Here is an 18160-nt window from a genome sequence, read left to right as displayed (position 1 = left end):
TGGTTACAGGCAGATATGTAAGCTTCTGAACGTTCCCGTGAGCACGGTTGGGCCACAATACGTAAGTGGAAAGCCAATCATACCACCACAAATTTGCCTCGATCAGGTGCACCTCACAGGATTTCTGACAGAGGAGTGCAAAGAATAATCAGAAGAGTTGTCCAAGAGCCAAGGACCGCCAATGGAGAGTTTCAAAAAGACCTGGAATTAGTAGTTACTTTTGTCACAAGAAAAACAGTGAGTAATGTACTCCGCCACCATGGCCTTTATGCATGCTCATCACGCAAGACCCCATTGCTGAAAAAAGAAAACATATCAAAGATCGTTTAAAGTTTGCTGAACAACATTTGGATAAGCCAGTTAAATACTTCGAGAATATAGCCTGGTCGTATGAGAGCAAAATTGAACTGTTTGGATACCATAATGCACACCACGTTTGGAGGAGAAATGGCACTGCACATCACCCAAAAAACACCATACCAACAGTGAAGTTTGGAGGTGCGAACATGATGGTGTGGGGCCGCTTTTGCTGCCAAGGAAACTCTCAATTGGTTTCAAAGAAAAAAAAATTAAGATGCTAGAATGGCCCAGCTAATCACCTGACTTGAATCCAATCAAAAATCTATGGAATGAACTGAAACTCAAGGTCCCTAAAAGAAGCCCACGGAACCTTAAAGATTTTAAGACTACTTGTGTGGAAGAATGGGCCAAAATCACACCAGAGCAATGCATGCAGCTAGTTTCTCCATACAGGAGGCGTCTTGAACTTGTCATTGCAAACAAAGTATTAAATAAATACCAGTTGGCATGTTCAATACTTTTTCCCTGTGTCATTTCACATTATTTCATGCAACTTAATTTCTGATCTTATTTGTTCTGTTTTCTTTCTATGTATGGATTACTTGGGTTGTTCCAAAAATCTGGTGTTATTTTCATGTCAACAGCACCTTTGAAAATTTAATGAGAAAAATTGTGACGTGTTAAATACGTATTTCAGCCACTGTCTATATAATCTACATATTTAATAATTTATTTTACCATGTCATATGCTTCCTACTTTGTGGGAGCATTTTAAGGAAGGTTGTTTTCTGTTATAGCAGGACTGTTTCTCTAGTTGACAGGATAACAATTGAAGTGCCTCTTTAACAGTAGATTGACAAAATGTGCAATGCAACTGAGAACTGAAGGAAGGCAAAAAGAAGAATATGAGTGAAAAAGAAAAATGAGAACTTTTCAAAAGTGGAAGAAGTGGTGAGAGCGATATTTTAGATGTTTGGCTGAGCAGTGGAGGGTGAAGTAGTGAAGTAAAGAAGGGAAAGTTTTGTGGATAAAAGACCACACACATCTGCAAATACACAACACACACACACGTTCATAATTTAGACCTATTTCAGAGCTGTTTCTGATTATGTTTAGATGCAATGTAAACATGTGCAGACGTCGTTCTGTCTGTTTCCATCATTCCATGCAGCTGTCAGCAGCACTTTTCTCACTCCGCTTCAACCCAAATCTGCTCCCCCTTTCTTTTTTCCTTTCATACAGGCCCCATTCGTGCTTTACTCTGGCTCCACTTGCGGTTGTCTTCGTTCCTTTCTTCAAACCATCATGGTCTGTTTCTCATCTAGATATGTAATGATGGATGCAGGGTCATTGGCTAACCAACATGACCTGATGGGAACCAGAACGGATCTTGAGAATACCAAATTGAATTCTTAGACTTTGATTCAAAAACGTACTGTATGTCTATTTGTAATAAAGAGTATGTCATGAATTTGTTTACATTAATTTGAAGTGTATGCTTTTTAAAGTTACGAATAAAAACAAAGTTAGTTGTCAACTGTCGAAAACACATTTGAGAGTCTAAATTCCGAAAAATTCAACTTATTCAAAGTATTTCCAAGATCTAAGTATGTGTTCACAATGGGGGACACATTAGTCAGACTCAAACATACTGTCAGTCCCTCTTTTCCAAACCAGGAGATTTTCTTTCTTATTTTTGTTTTTTATTCTTTAAGCAAATCCTATCAAGGCAGCACTTTGAAACTGTAGGCCATGCCTTTTGTCACCACCCAGCTGGACTATTGCAACGGGCTCTTACATGGGTGTCAGTGTGTCTGCCATTAGTCATCTGTCGATGGTACAGAACGGATGACTCTGCTGCATGATTTTTAACTGGTACACATACATTTGTGTGCATTTACCCCATCTTGGCCTCGCTGCACTGGCTGCCAGTGGACTTCAGGATTCATTTTAAAATTATCTTATTTGCTTTTAAATCATTAAAGATTATCTTGCCCTGCCCTACCTCTCCGAGTTCCAACCTTACGAAACCACTCACTGTCTCATGTCAGCTATAGCCAGCTGCTCCTGACTGTCCCTAAAGCCAGGCTGAATCTCAGAGGGGAGAGAGCCTTTTCTGTTGCCGTTCCAAAACTATGGAACAAACTGCCTCAGCACGAGACAGACTGGATTCTTTCGAAATACGTTGAAATTAGATGATATATATATATATATATATATATATATATATATATTACACTATATATATATATATATATATATATATATATATATAAATTACATGTGACTCTCATGTTTTCTTTTTGTTTATTGTTTTGTTGTTGTTTTTGTTATCATTTGTGTTTCAGTTTATTATCTGATGCTTTCTGTTCCCGTGTCTCCTGTTTGTGCCTGTCTGTTCATCTTTGTTTCCACCTGATCTCATCAGTTCTGTTCCCCTTGTTTCCACCAATCATCTCTCTTCAGCCACTTGTCTCTGTCTGTTTGCATTTAGTGTCTGTTGACTCTTTTTCTGATCATTGTCCCTTGTTGTGTGTACTCTTGCCTGTCATCTTTGATAGTGAGTCTATCCCCTACTGCATGTCTCGACTATTACATTTTTGGACTTGCTACCAAGTACCTTTCTTTTCCATTTTTCCAAAATAAATCCCTTTTTTTAGACCACCCCTGCATTTATGCCTTAACTAATTAGCTGCTGTTTTTGCCTACACTCCACAACAAAACCTCAACATGACAGTGACAGTAAATAATTAAAGTAAACTGTGGAGAGGCTAACAGCATTGGAATAATGCTGAGATGTTTCATTTCAGACCATGAAGCAAGACAGAGGAAGGCGCTTAAATGTTTGTGAACGAAAACATCATAGTTAATTACCATGGTTTACAGGTAAGTACAATCGCGCAGTATAATCCACTCGCTCCGCCTCCTCTTCTTCTGGCTCAGCCATGTCACATAACACTGGGTTGTCATGTAGACTGGCTGAATGTGTTTGGTCAATGACAGATGATGGACAGGAGGGAGAGGGCATGGGGAAACCTATGAAAAAGAAAAGGCCCAAATGAAAATGAAAATGAGGAGTTCAATGAATAAAGATATGAGCTTCAATAACAATAAAAAAGATTGTTTATGGGATTCGTGATGATGATGATTCACTCACTCTTTGTTATATTGCAGCCACTAAGTTCATTTTTTTCCCTCAATGTACACACAGCACCCCATATTTACAGAAAAAAACAGAATTGTTGAAATTGTTGCAGATTTATTAAAAAAGAAAAACTGAAATATCACTTAGCCAAAAGTATTCAGACCCTTTGCTGTGACACTCATATTTAACTAGGGTGCTGTCCATTTCTTCTGATCATCCTTAAGATGGTTCTACACCTTCATTGGAGTCCAGCTGTGTTTGATTATACTGATTGGACTTGATTAGGAAAGCCACACACCTGTCTATATAAGACCTTACAGCTCACAGTGCACGTCAGAGCAAATGAGAATCATGAGGTCAAAGGAACTGCCTGAAGAGCTCAGAGACAGAATTGTGGGAAGGCACAGATCTAGCCAAGGTTACAAAAAAAATTCTGCTGCACTTAAGGTTCCTAAGAGCACAGTGGCCTTCATAATCCTTAAATGAGGACCAGAACCCTTCCTAGAGCTGGCCGTCCGGTCAAACTGAGCAATCAGGGGAGAAGAGCCTTGGTGATAACAAAGAACCCAAAGATCACTGTGGCTGAACTCCAGAGATGCAGTCGGGAGATGGGAGAAAGTTCTACAAAGTCAACCATCACTGCAGTCCTCTACCAGTCGGGGCTTTTTGGCAGAGTGGCCCCACGGAAGCCTCGCCTCAGTGCAAGACACATGAAAGCCCGCATGGAGTTTGCTAAAACTCCAAGATGGTGAGAAATAAGATTCTCTGGTCTGATGAGACCAAAATCAAACTTTTTGGGCTTAATTCTAAGCAGTATGTGTGGAAGAAACCAGGCACTGCTCATCACCTGTCCAATACAGTCCCAACAGTGAAGCATGGTGGTGGCAGCATCATGCTATGGGGCAGCATCATGCTATGGGGGTGTTTTTCAGCTGCAGGGACAGGGAGACTGGTTGCAATCGAAGAAAAGATGAATGCGGCCAAGTACAGGGATATCCTGGACAAAAACATTCTCCAGAGAGCTCAGGACCTCAGACTGGCCGAAGGTTTTCCTTCCAACAAGACAATGAACCTAAGCACACTGTTTCAGTTCAGTTCAGTTTATTTTTGAAAGGGGACAATGCAATTTCATAAAACACATGAAGTACACATGGTTAAAAAAGCCAGAATTAGCCAGAAGGCTAGTTTTCATCTGTAGTCCCCTGGCCATGATGTAAAAAAGCAGTAAAATACATCTACAAGACATTATAATACAGGATACATAATCAAACTATACTATTAAGAGAGAATAAAACCATAATTTTTTTGATCATAACAAAAAGACAACATAACATACTTGTCTTTTAGTGTTGGCAGCTATAGGTGTTAACTAGCCACATTTTCAGTTTTTTTGTGAAGGCCTTGTATGTTGTAAGCAGTTTAACCTCCTTAGGTACTGAGTTCCACTCACCAGCGCTCCTCACTGACCAGGCTGACTTACTGAAAGTGCTCCTGCGCAGAGGAATGAGACAGTCACCTCTGACAGAGCCTCGAGTGACACGCTCAGAGCTGTTTCTTTGGCTGATGAACTCAGCCAGAGGAGCTGGGGCCAGATCATGCAGTACTTTATAAATCAAATTTAAATCTGCAAATATGTGAAGACGGTCCCAGTTTAAAAGACTGTATTTTTTTAAAATTGCACAGTGATGATAGTGCCTTGGTTTTTTATCCATCACTTTAATTACTTGTTTGTACAAAACTTCCAATGGTTTTTTTGCATTCTGACCAGCCTGGGACCAACTGGTTATGCAATAGTTAAAGTGACTAAGAATCATCGAATGCAGGTAAATTTTTGCAGCTTCAGTTGACATTTCATTCCGAATTGCACGAAAATTTGCGAGGTTTAATTTGATATTTTTACACAATTTGTCAATATGGGCTTTAAAGGAAAGCTGTGAATCAATTATTAACCCAAGATATTTGTATTGGCTGACAATTTGCATTTTTTCTCCATTAACAAGTATGTCGGGGTCAGGTGATACTCTATTTGTTTTAGTGAGATACATGCCTACAGTTTTAGAAACGTTTAGCTGTAGACAGCACTCCTGCAACCAAGTTGTGACACAGGACATTGTATTAGTGAGTTTAGCAGCAACAGTATCTTTGGAGCGACCATGAACAAAGAAAACTGTGTCGTCTGCATACATTACGCACTCTGCTTCAGAGCAAACAGTGGGCAAATCGTTGATATAAAGACTAAATAAAAGGGGGCCCAATATTGATCCCTGAGGGACTCCAGAGGTTAGCCTAAGAGACTCTGATCTGCAGTTGTTAACTGATACAGATTGTGTTCGGTCATGCAGATATGATTCAATCCAGCTCACAGCTTTGCGAGAGAAGTTAAATTTTGAGAGCTTGGTAAGAAGAACAGAGTGATTTACTGTATCAAAAGCTTTCCTGAGGTCCAAGAACACCGCCCCTACAACTCCACCCTTGTCGAGAGAAGATTTTATTTTCTCAATGAAGAGGCATGTAGCCATTTCAGTGGAATGCTTGGATCTGAAACCAAACTGCATGGCGTGGAGAGAGGGGGAGCTGCTGATTAAATAATGGACAATCTGCTCTGACACCCATTTTTCTGCAACTTTGGAAATGGCCGGAAGAATGCTTATAGGTCGGTAGTTATTCAGAGAAGTTGAGTCACCGGATTTAAAGACAGGGGTAACAATAGCAGATTTCCAGGCCTTTGGAAAGTGACCAGATGAAATTGAAAGATTAATGATTGAGGCAATAGGAGGAGCAAGAGTTGAACCTAGATCTTTGAGCATGCTCGTGTCCATTCCAAAAACATCCTTTGCCTTAGATGGTTTGAGTGAATGAATTAAATCGATAACTTTGGTCTCAGTAATATTTGTAATAGTAAAGAACTGCGTTGTAGACAATGCAGGGTATTCCTTCATTTGTTTTACTGCAAACTTAGAAGAGATTTCTGACACAGATTCAATGAAGTAGTTGTTAAAAGCATCAGCCATCACTTGAGATTCCATCAGGATGTTTCCATTTAATTGAATTTGCATTAGTTTTGTTTTGTTATTTTGTGTGACACCCAATAGTTTTTTAATATAATTCCAGGTTATTTTTGAATGGCTGTTCTTGAATGGCTGTTCTTGAATGGCTCAGGCAGAGCCCTGACTTAAACACAATTGAGCATCTCTGGAGAGACCTGAAAAAGGCTGTCCACCAACGTTCACCATCCAACCTGAGAGAACTGGAGAGGATCTGCAAGGAGGAATGGCAGAGGATACCCAAATCCAGGTGTGTAAAACATTTTGCATCATTCCCAAACCAACCAGTGAACTTCCATTCAGCTGTTTGTTAACGAAAGATAAATGTCTGTTTTGATATTTTACGAACTCTGCCGAATTATTCCAAATGTATGCCTTAATGTCTGTGTCAGTGTTTCATCTTTACAAGCGCAGCTGCGAGATTTTGAGGACTGTTTGTCTTGATTTGACTCCAAGCAGCATGAAATGTGTTTTGAACCATAAGCAGTTGATTTGCCAAGACTAAAGTTTAAACAGTCACTCTATATCCTTGACCTGTGAGTAAAGAGTACCAAGTCGGGCGTATTTTATATTCATATATATGATTTTAAAATGAGTTGTATTATTCAAGGACATTCATTCGTATACATGCATTCGATGTGGACCGATAGCCTCAAAGCTTATGTTAGTTCATGCTCATTCTTTGGTAAAAACAGCAAGACTGCACAAACATGTCGGCGGTGTGGGACAGACAACACGTCTGTGACAGACAACATGTAATGCCCGAATCAGACGACAAGACAAATTTGCTCTTTCACGATTCCACTATGTCAGAATACTGCGATAAAATCTTGTATTCCGATACCACCGCATCCTGTTTTTTACAATTGGGCTTTATCTTGTCAACTCAAATACGACCGGATCCACACGTTACCGTGGCGACGACAACAAGAGTGGATCGCGCCGACTGTATTATAAGCAAAGCAAAGCAAATTTATTTATATAGCGCATTTCATACACAAGGTAACTCAATGTGCTTTACATGATTAAAAGCATTGAAACCAAAGACAAAAACAGCTTATAAACCTTTAAAACAAAGAGAAAAAAAATACAAAGAAAAAATACAATTAAAACAGCGTACATTGCAAGAAATATCATTTAAAAGTGGAAATGCTCTAAAAAGCATGGGAAAAAAGAAGAGTTTTTAACCCTGACTTAAAACATGCACACTTGGGGCTGACGTCACTTCTGTTAGCAACTTGTTCCATTTGTGTGCAGCATAATAGCTAAATGCTGCTTCACCATGTTTGCTTTGGACTCTGTGCTCCACTATCTGACCTGAGTCTGTCGATCTCAGAGCCCTACTGGGTTTATATTCCATTCGCATTTCATTCATGTATTCAAGCCCTAAACAGTTTAGCGATTTATAGACCAGTAGCAGAACTTTAAAATCTATTCTAAAGCTGACTGGAAGCCAGTGTAAAGACTTCAGAATTGAAGTAATATGCTCTGACCTCTTTGTTCTGGTCAGAACCCGAGATGCAGCATTCTGAATGAGCTGCAACTGTTTAATGCTCTTTTTAGGGAGTCTAGTCAGAAGACCATTATAATAGTCAAGTCTACTTGAGATAAAAACATGGATGAGCTTCTCCTGGTCTACTTGACACATGCAAGCCTTCACTCTGGATATGTTCTTCAGATGGTAGAAGGTAGTTTTAGTAATTGATTTGATATGACTGTTGAAAGTCAGGTCAGAACACCAAGGTTTCGGACTTGGTCTTTGTTTTTTAAAAAGAGTGATTCCAGGTATTTATTAACAGCAATCCTCTTTTCTTTATTGCCAAAAACAATTATCTCAGTTTTGTTGTGGTTTAATTTAAGAAGATTTTGGCTCATCCAGATATTTATCTGTTTTAGACACTGACACAACACCTCAATTGAACAGTAGTCATCTGGAGACACTGCTAGATATAACTGTGTGTCATTTGCATAGCTATGACAGTCAAAATTAAAGTTCTGAAGAATTTTACCCAAGGGTAGCATATACAGGCAGAACAGGAGGGGTCCAAGAACTGACCCTTGAGGGACCCCGTTGGTCATTGCCATTCAATGAGATTGAACACTTCCAAAATAACTCCTTTCCTCCAGGTAGGAAACCATTTAAGGACTGTTCCATTTAGTCCTACCCACGTTTCCAACCTGTTCAGCAGTATATTATGATCTACCGTATCAAAAGCCCCACTGAGGTCCAAGAAGACCAGAATTGACACCTTTCCCAAGTCAGTATTCAACCTTATATCATTTAGCACTTTGATAAGAGCAGATTCTGCACTGTGATGAGTTCGGAACCCTGATTGAAATTTGTCAAAAAGTCCATTTAAGTTCAAGAAACTGCTGAGTTGATTAAAAATAACTTTCTCAACAATCTTGGCTATGCAAGGGAGATTTGAGATGGGTCTCTAGCTTGCTAACATGGAAGCATCCAGCGTTCTATTTTTTAGGAGAGGCTTAATGGTAGTTACTTTAGGAGCTTTAGGAAACTCGCCTGACTGAAGTGAGCAATTGATTATTTGCTGCAAATCAGCTCGCACAGACTTCGCAATAGCTTTGAAAAAGTCAGATGGTATTGAGTCAGGCGGCACGGTGGATGACTGGTTAGAGCGTCAGCCTCACAGTTCTGAGGACCCGGGTTCAATCCCTGGCCCCGCCTGTGTGGAGTTTGCATGTTCTCCCCGTGCCTGCGTGGGTTTTCTCCGGGCACTCCGGTTTCCTCCCACATCCCAAAAACATGCATTAATTGGAGACTCTAAATTGCCCGTAGGCATGACTGTGAGCACGAATGGTTGTTTGTTTCTGTGCCCTGCGATTGGCTGGCAACCAGTTCAGGGTGTACCCCGCCTCCTGCCCGATGACAGCTGGGATAGGCTCCAGCACGCCCGCGACCCTAGTGAGGAGAAGCGGCTCAGAAAATGGATGGATGGATGGATGGTATTGAGTCAAGACAGTTCGTTGATGGTTTCAGCTGCTGAACCGTTTTCTCTACAGTTTTCTGGTCAACTGTATCAAATTCTGACATGGTAATAGTTTTTCCTGGGTAGCTTCAGATGTAGTATCATTTTATCATTTTGCAGATTTGTGCTAATATTTAACCTGATGGATTGTATTCTTTCACTAAAATAGCAAGCTAATTCATTGCATTTATCTGCTGTTAGGAGTTCTGGAGCTATCTGATTCGGTGTGAGCTGGTTAACCACAGCAAACAGAGTGTGAGTATTAAGAACAATATGGGGGAAACGTGTGTTGGTGGTCACCGGTGCTCAGGAGAGAACATTCATTTAAGGCTTGCTTGAGGTATGTTTTCGTACTTTTAATAAGAGACGGCTCGCAAGGCTAGGCAACAAAATGTTATGTAGCCTAGCAAGCTAGTGCTAGCACTAACGGTTGTGCGTAAACCTGCTGCCGTTCTGTCGATTTAATTAGAATAAAGTAATTTAATTACAGTAAGTTAGTAAGTTAGCACCCATTATTTCTGTCATGTTGTAATGTTTGTTTGACCTCACTGATTAGAATACATGACCTGACTAGAACAGTGATTTCCATTCATTTGTTCTGTCTGTCACTATGCCTCACTGGCATAAATAGATGAAGAAAGATAAATTATTTGTGGTAAATATAATTTTTTCAGCAATTAAGTACACAAGTATATACAATAAATGAACAAGTCATTTAAATAAACACATTGCTCCATCTTGTGATCGGTTATCGTTTTTTTAAACTCGCTGATCGGTGATCTGTCCCAAAAATCCTGATCGTGTGAAGCCTAACGTTAGTAACGATAATTGAAATTTGAAATGGTAATACAAATCGGTTGAAATTTATCACCGTTAATTGGTTAAACAAACTTTCATCCCTAGTGACTCAAGGCAATACACATTTTAGGCTCTGATCAATGTACTAAAATAACCTTCCAATGAAATATTGACTGTTAAATGGCTCGGTACCCTCTACCTACTCTACATCAGTCGTCCCCAACCACCGGCATTTGTTACTGGGCCGCAGAGAAAGAATGACCAATTTATATAATTTCTGTTGTATTGCAATTCACGTGTCAATGTGTTTTATTTTGAAAATTGACCGGATCTTCTCCGCCGCACCAGCTGCGCGTCTCAATTGACATGTCAAGACTGCACAGAACGCTTCTATTTACGGTCCGAGTGGGCTGGCTAACGGCGGGAGAGCTCAAAGAACAAAATCATTTAATAAATTAATTAAGTTCATTACGTTTACTGAAAAGATTTGTTTTTTTGAATGAAACATTTGCGAACGAAACAACACTATATCAGGAGTCCTACTTAAAATACGGGTTTATCGCAACAGTTAACTCTCACGCACCAAGTCCGCTCTGATACAGATACAGTCGTAGGTTGCGACTTTTACGGAGTTCAAAGTCTACTCTCATTGAGGAGCTCCGACCCCCAAGGCAAGGCAAGCGTTTGTGTGCGCGTGCGTGCATATATATATATATATATATATATATATATATATATATACACACACACACACACACACACCACAGCCGGTCCGTGAGAAAAATGCCGACTCCTAACCGGTCCGCGGTGTAAAGAAGGTTGGGGAACATGATGCCCGAGGAAATAAGGTAATGAATGCTGCATTCACATGGAGAGACTCATGTCACCCACACACAACAAGAAATACTGTACACTGTTATATAGAGAATGTAAATAGTTCAGTTAAATGGAAAGTAAGGCAGAGGACTGTACTGGAGTGTGGAATAAAGAAATACCTTTGTATACTTTTCATATAAAAAAAAAAAAAAAAAAACAATGCCTGCACACATATTTCCCACTTTCTCTGTGTTACACCAAGTCCTCAACACATTGTGCCTGGAGGGTTGGAGATGAAGAAGAGAAAGCAGAGCCAACAGGAGCCAGGAAACCATAATGATATGAGAGATAAAGGAAGAGGGCAGGATAACGGGCAGGGAAAAGCAAACCCAAAGGAGAGTAGTGGAGAGCAGAGGTTACAGGACTTCTTCACAACAAACCACACTCTGGAGAGACTCCCAGAAAAATGAGAGAAGCCATCTTTCAGTCGTGTTAAATTATAAGGAAATCTGTCAGAAATACTAAAACCTATAGTTCAATAAAGGTGGGAGAAAAAAAACAACAAAAACCAATCCTTCAGTTCAACTCAAACTATTAACTCAATTACTCAATCATCAATCTGTGTAGCATTGTGTAACACGTTTACTCTTTAAATAACTAATTGTGGTTTTAATTGTATGTGAAGTAGTTAGTAAAGTTTTTTGTTGTTGTTCAGTCACTTGTTTGTGTTTACTGACAGTTGACAGGACTCCACCTATAACCCCTGTACGACAATGAGTGAAGGAGCCTTGTTATGCAAAGTAAGTACAACCTTACAACCTCCATAGCTGTGAGAGGATGTTGAGTGAGTGAGTGAGTGAGTGAGTGAGTGTGAGAGAGATGAAATGGGGGACTACGGTTAAACTTCTAACATCTGATTTCAAAACACACCTTATTTAAGCATTCAGACAGAGTTAGGCCCGCCGCAAACCGAGTTACGTGGCAGAAACCGACTAAACTGTCTCGCAGTGTGCAGGTTTCTGCGACTACTTTTCATGAGTCAATTCCATGTTTGTTACTGGTGTGATGTTTTAATAGGGTTGCAAATCTCAGTGTGGCCTTCTTTAGACAGCAGGTAAATTATTTTTTTTGTTAAAATGAGATCTTGAAGCTCTACTGTTCGCAGAAATCAAATCTCTATCAAATTTCAAACTATATCCCCATGGGATCCATCTTACTCAAATTGCATTTCATGTGTTGCTATTCAGACTGTGGATATGACAATAATCGGATTTGGGGCAACCAGTGTGAGCAAGACGTATGTGCGCTGTGATTGACTAGCGAACAGTCCAGGGTGTCATCTGACTTTTGCCCGAAGTCAACTGGGATAGGTTCCAGCTCCCCCGTTACCCCTTAACAAGATAAGCAGTATAGTAAATGGATGGATGGGTGTTTTCATTTTCATGGAATAACAAAATACATATTTTTAGTCTATTGTTATTAAAATGTGGGTGTCACAACCCTCCCAGCTCCCACTTTTTCAACATCTATACCCAGAAACATTGCGGTCCATGTGAAATGTAATTTCATGGATATGCCGTGGGCCGCTAAAATAAGGATGGCGAGCCGCAAGTAGCCCCTGGCCATTGTTTGGACACCCCTGGCAAGGCTAGGTTATGAAACAATTGCCAAGACCCCAAAACTGAGCTGCATCAAAGTGGGATCATGTGAAGCTCTGGTCAACCCCAAGAGGGTTAAGGAAGTGTTGGAAAATAATGGTGGCCACACAAAATATTGACACTTTGGGCACAATTTGGACATTTTCACTGAGGGGTGTACTCACCAAGGGTGTTGCCAGCAGTTTAGAAATTAATGGCTATGTGTTGAATTATTTTGACGGGACATTACATTTACAGTTGTACAAACTGTACACTTTATATTGTAGCAAAGTGTCATTCCTTCAGTGTTGTTCCATCAAAAGTTATAATAAATATTTTTATAAAAATTCGAGTGTACTCATGTTTGTGAGCTACCATGCCATGTTGCTCATCTTCTTCAGGAGCTTAGGGAGGAGCTGTATTTTTTGACAGGGTTTCTTGTACAATGCTCATGACTTCTATAGAGAACTGCTGGTACCATTTCTTTGTCTTCTCCCCGTTGATGTTGCTGTCCAAGGGGATGTTTTTTTTTTTATCTAGCAGTCCATGAAGCAGACTTCATCTTTACAATGTGCTTATCTTGCACAATTGTAACCGTATTAGCAAAATCTTGCTTTCACAGTCTTCCTTATTGCTGTTTTTTTCTTTTTTGTGTACCCTACGGTCGGTGATGGTAGCAACAGAGTTATAAGTAACTGTAAAATAAGTAATAGAGAAGCTTGAGCTTGGACTCGCCCTCTAAATCCCCAATCGATATTCCCATTGACAATAATGAATGACTTGCGAACCACAATCGTGAGTGACTCCTTGTATTATTGCGAAATAAATACATGTCATTGTCCAACAAATGACAAATCCAATTTGATTATTTTAAAACAATCTATAGCCCTCTGGTTGCATTTTGGCAGCTTTTTTTGCAGGGTCGCAGATTTTGTCACAACACCAGATAAAAGGTACGCTGACGCATTTTGGCAACCGCCAAAAAGAGGCTGCTAAAATGCTTCAAATGGCTTACTTTAACCAGGATCCCACGCCATATCGTGGCCGTGGTCTGTTTTGCCTGGTCTTGGTGCAGTAAAATGCGTCAATCAGCTTGAGGCGAGTACATTTTGGCTCTCATTTGGAGAATTGTTTACCATCTGTCAAACTGCACACAGTCTCTCTTAAAAAAAAAAAAAAAAAAAGGTACTAAAAAGACAATTTGAAGGACCTGCGATGTGACTATTGAGCACATGTGCATTGTGATAATGATACTCCAACGATATACAGTGTAACCTCGATAGAATGGACTAATAGGGGTCGGGGTGGAGAGGGAGAGTTTGGCCAAAAACACCCAAGTACAGTACAAAGTTATTATAAATAAATCTGAAAAAATAAGCTTCAAAATGTATGAAAGTTTCCCATTTTATCACAACTTAACGTATCGGTGTGCTTGGTCATGGTGACATTGTTGACGTACAGTACTCATTATAGGCAAGTCACTTTCATGAGCCGCGAGGAATTAGCGATCTTGGTGGCAGTTGAAGTGCCTGTGTTTTTGGGTTCGCTCCCTGAATGGGGCAAGAAGATAGAAGAAGAAGAAGATAGTAGTTTGATCACGGACGAGATAGAAAGTGTTAACTGTTTGTTTACGTTACCATTAGCAACTAGCTTCGTTGCGTGACCCATCACAAAATAGTTTCACGGTGGGCCAGTCGTCGTTGTCTGAACTACCTTTTCAAGACAGTTGGGTTTAGTTACTGTGGCATTCTCAAGAATCAGTCTTGCATTTATTTTTTTATTCACTTTATTTACAGATCATCACACAGTATTCATTCAACGTGCTGTCACGTTTCTTCTTCGGCGGTTCTTCTTCTTTTTATTGATTTCCAGCAGACTGGGCATGTTTAAGTGCATTGCTGCCATTTAATGGTTAAGTGATGAACACTTATATCTGAGCCAAACTATAGAGTGGTGCCACAGGTTGTGTTCTATGATATACAGCTCCAAGTCCCAATATTGTCTTTAAAGAAAACCCACAAGCACTGCTACTTTTAAAATAGCATCCAATAGAAGACATTTGGCTGCAAATGCATCCACCATTAAAAGGTTGATGCTTTAAATACATTCAAATAACAAATATTGAAGCCATAATTTATTAACAATTACAATTGTAGAGTAATGATTATGTTGTGCAATGGAACAGGATGCAGAATTATTTTTATCCTAAAATTTTGTCTGAAAGTGTATTTCTATAGGTTTACAGCAATTTTACTGATACTTGGCATAATAATTTCTTTCAGTTTTTGGCTTTCGGTTTGTCATTTTCAATTTCGGTCAATAATTTAAATTTCAGTGCATCACTAATTTTGAGATCATTATATTTTAAAATACCTGCTGGGAAAAGTAATTTATTTCTTTGTGATGTTTACAAATGTTTAAAAAAAATAATAATTTAAAATTTAAATTAATTTGGTCTGGTCAACTTGTATACATTTATAAACTTCAATACAATAAATACTGAGTCATATCAAATATCGACATTAGGGAATTAAAAGAAAAAAAATTTGGCCATATCGCCAGCACTAGCTCACATGCTAAAAAGTGTGGGCACCCCTTCTTTAAGCAGATATGCTTTCACGGCTCAAACACAGGAAGGTGTAGGCACATGATAGACCAGGGGGCACTAATGTGGTGCCCGCAGGCACCAGGTAGCCCCCAAGGACCACATGAGTAGCCTGCGGGCCTTTTCTATAAATTACTGCCCAGTAATGGAACATAGTGATTTTCTAGGATTGTTGGAAGTGATCATTGGAAAATGTAAGCACCGGGAGATTTACAGAAATAAAGTGTTGCATATTAATATTTTGCTTTTTTCCTAATGATTGTGAAAAATCATTAACATGATCAATGTCATCACAAAATATAATGATTAAAGGTAATTTGCGCAAATTTGCAAATTTCAGAAGTATGCGTCAAACTAGTAGCCCATCGCCTTAATCAGTACCCAAGAAATAGCACACAGTTTTAAAAAGGTTGGTAACCGTTGTGTCAGATGTATTTGATTGACAGTTGTAAGTTGAGCAGAGCGTGTTTTTAGCGCATTCATCGTTCATTTATCCACAGCATCTGGGAGCTGATAATGTCTCGGTTTTTCACGATTTCAAAGCCTCATATACTGGGCGATTTCTTTTTTATTATTTCAAATTTGTCATGTTAAGTACACTCTTCTGTGTTCAATAAAATTCGTAAGACATTTTTTCTTATTTTTACTTTGCTGGGACTATAATAATTTTATTTTATTTGTCTATGCCAGTCTGTCAAAAATATATCTATGTGAAATTGCACTGTAGCCCATACAAAGTTTGGTGAAAGACCTTTTCAAATTTAAGTGTGATTTATCTTTTTCAAGGGTTTCAACGACACTTACGAAAATTCCATGTGCCATGACTTCCAGACAGCCTCCGCAAATGAATCACGCCTGGCATGACTGCGATCATTCACAGCCTACGTGTGGTGGGTGTGTCAGAAGTCTGTTCTGGAAAATCTGCATAAATGAAAAACGTGTAAATCCAGGCGCTTAAAGAAGGATTTACGCGCAAACAGGAGAATATGGCCCAGTATGAGAAGTCAGCCAGGCCGAAGGCAACAGATATTACAGAGTAGTTCAAGATGCTAGAGATTTTGATAACTGTCTGGTAATGGCAAGGTTGATGTTTTATTCTCTTGTGCCAAGAGCAAGGCACCGAACTGAACAAAATTCCACCTGATAAGCAGGCTGGCACCTGAGCAGCCACCAATTTTGAAGTTTGACTTGAGTACAAACGAGTTTATTTTTTGAGGCAGGTTTTCGTATATACTGTCATTATTTTCTAAACACAATTAAAAACCTAGTTCATATGCTACAATTACATACTTAGCATGCTTCTATACATGTTTGTGTGACCTGGAAGTGACAGTTCCTATGATACAAATGTCCCTACTGAAAATACCGTCACATTGATAAAACAGGTCAGACATGCCAGTAAGTGTGCCTGCATGTGCGCACGTGTGATTACAAACACACACACAGACACACACACACACACATTCTCTCTCTCTCTCTCTCTCTAAGATACTTGCTCGTTGTGTTCTGAGTGACTGCTCAACTTTTGCCAGAGGGCTGACAGTGACCTCCAAGTTGCATGCCTCTCACTGTACAGTATATGTGTGTGTATCTCATTTGCTGACCTGACAAGAGTTCCACATATGCCCCTGGACATTGTCTACCTTTCTTGTCATACCATTGCCAATGAGAGTAGAATACAAAATGTTACTGTGTGCAGCTGGCACTATTAACTGAGCAATGGAGAAACATTGACAAGGCAGTAAAAATCCAGTAATCATATCAAGTCATTAGTGGTACAGTGTTTAAGAAAGCCTGTATGGCCCCACCACCCGCACTCATGTTGAAGCTGCTCACTGTCAATATCTGTGGACGGTAATTGCAGATAGACTGTAACTCCATTGCCTCTGTCACTGTGTTGCTCCCTGTACTTTCGTAAAGGGCTCTGATCTGCAGAACATTTGACACTAATTCCCACTCGTTAGAAATGAAATGAGAAGTAATCGTTATGTAGGGGTCAGTTGCTCTGGAATTCTGACCATCACATGTACTGTAAGAGCCAGTCTCTTTGCCGACTCCAAAACCGCTGTCTTCACCTCTGTGCACCACTTCTGGATGGCAACTTCTGACTTTTCGTGTTGGCATTCCCTATCGTTGGTTAGTGTGTCTGTAGCACCTTCTTCTACAGCCGCGGTCAAGTGGTTAAGCTCGCTACCAGCTGCCACTGTAGGGGACCCAGGTTCAAACCATCGACCATGGACCATCCACATACAACATCCTGCGGACTCACGGCTGTGGAGTCCTTGAGCGAGACACCGATACTCTGAATTGTTCCTCGGGCCGGCTCTTATATAAAAATATATAACAGTCAATTGTACAATTTCTTTTAATTCTATTTTTATTTTTGTCTGTTTGTTTTCTTTGTTTTTAAATGCTTTTAATCACATAAAGCACATTGAGTTACCCTGTGTATGAAATGTGCCATATAAATAAATTTGCTTTGCTTTGCTCTGCAATAGTGTGTGCCACTAACTGCGTATGTTTGCTGTGTTCACTATTGTGATGGTTAAAAGCAGGGGACAAACGTGAATATGTACAGTATGTATGCATGTGTCATGACAATAAAGATGATTCTTCCTCTTCTTCTTCTTCATCTTCTTCTTTTTATTTAACCCCTGCAATCTAACGAATTGCTGTTAAATTACCATGAATTTACAACTGTTTGTTACTATGTTTCATAATAATTGTAAAATACTGTTAAATAGTCATCCCTTGCAGGTAATTAACAGTTAAATTAGTCCTTTATCAATAACAGTAAATAACTATATTTTAACAACAATAAAACA

At 39.5% G+C, this 18160-nt stretch overlaps 1 protein-coding gene and 1 long non-coding RNA gene across 6 annotated transcripts in view; one reads left to right on the top strand and one right to left on the bottom strand.

Moving 5' to 3' along the window:
• The window catches only part of tenm3 (teneurin transmembrane protein 3), a 398597-nt gene that overhangs the window by 191344 nt on the left and 189093 nt on the right, over nt 1-18160 (bottom strand). The window contains exon 2 of one of the 5 annotated variants that reach the window (XM_061772053.1): nt 3175-3336. The exons of the other annotated variants lie outside the window; for them this stretch is intronic. Coding sequence (XP_061628037.1) covers nt 3175-3328 — 154 coding nt within the window. The 5' untranslated portion in view covers nt 3329-3336. The remainder of the gene's footprint in view (nt 1-3174; nt 3337-18160) is intronic. 5 annotated transcript variants of the gene reach the window in all.
• On the top strand, nt 11052-16254 carry LOC133477389 (uncharacterized). The gene is made up of 3 exons (XR_009788339.1): nt 11052-11125; nt 11833-11893; nt 16122-16254. It is a non-coding gene; the product is annotated as an uncharacterized LOC133477389 (long non-coding RNA).

The sequence above is a fragment of the Phyllopteryx taeniolatus genome, chromosome 4 (assembly GCF_024500385.1).
Source record: "Phyllopteryx taeniolatus isolate TA_2022b chromosome 4, UOR_Ptae_1.2, whole genome shotgun sequence".
Taxonomy (NCBI): Eukaryota; Metazoa; Chordata; class Actinopteri; order Syngnathiformes; family Syngnathidae; genus Phyllopteryx; species Phyllopteryx taeniolatus.
This window is presented reverse-complemented; position numbering and strand designations above follow the sequence as displayed.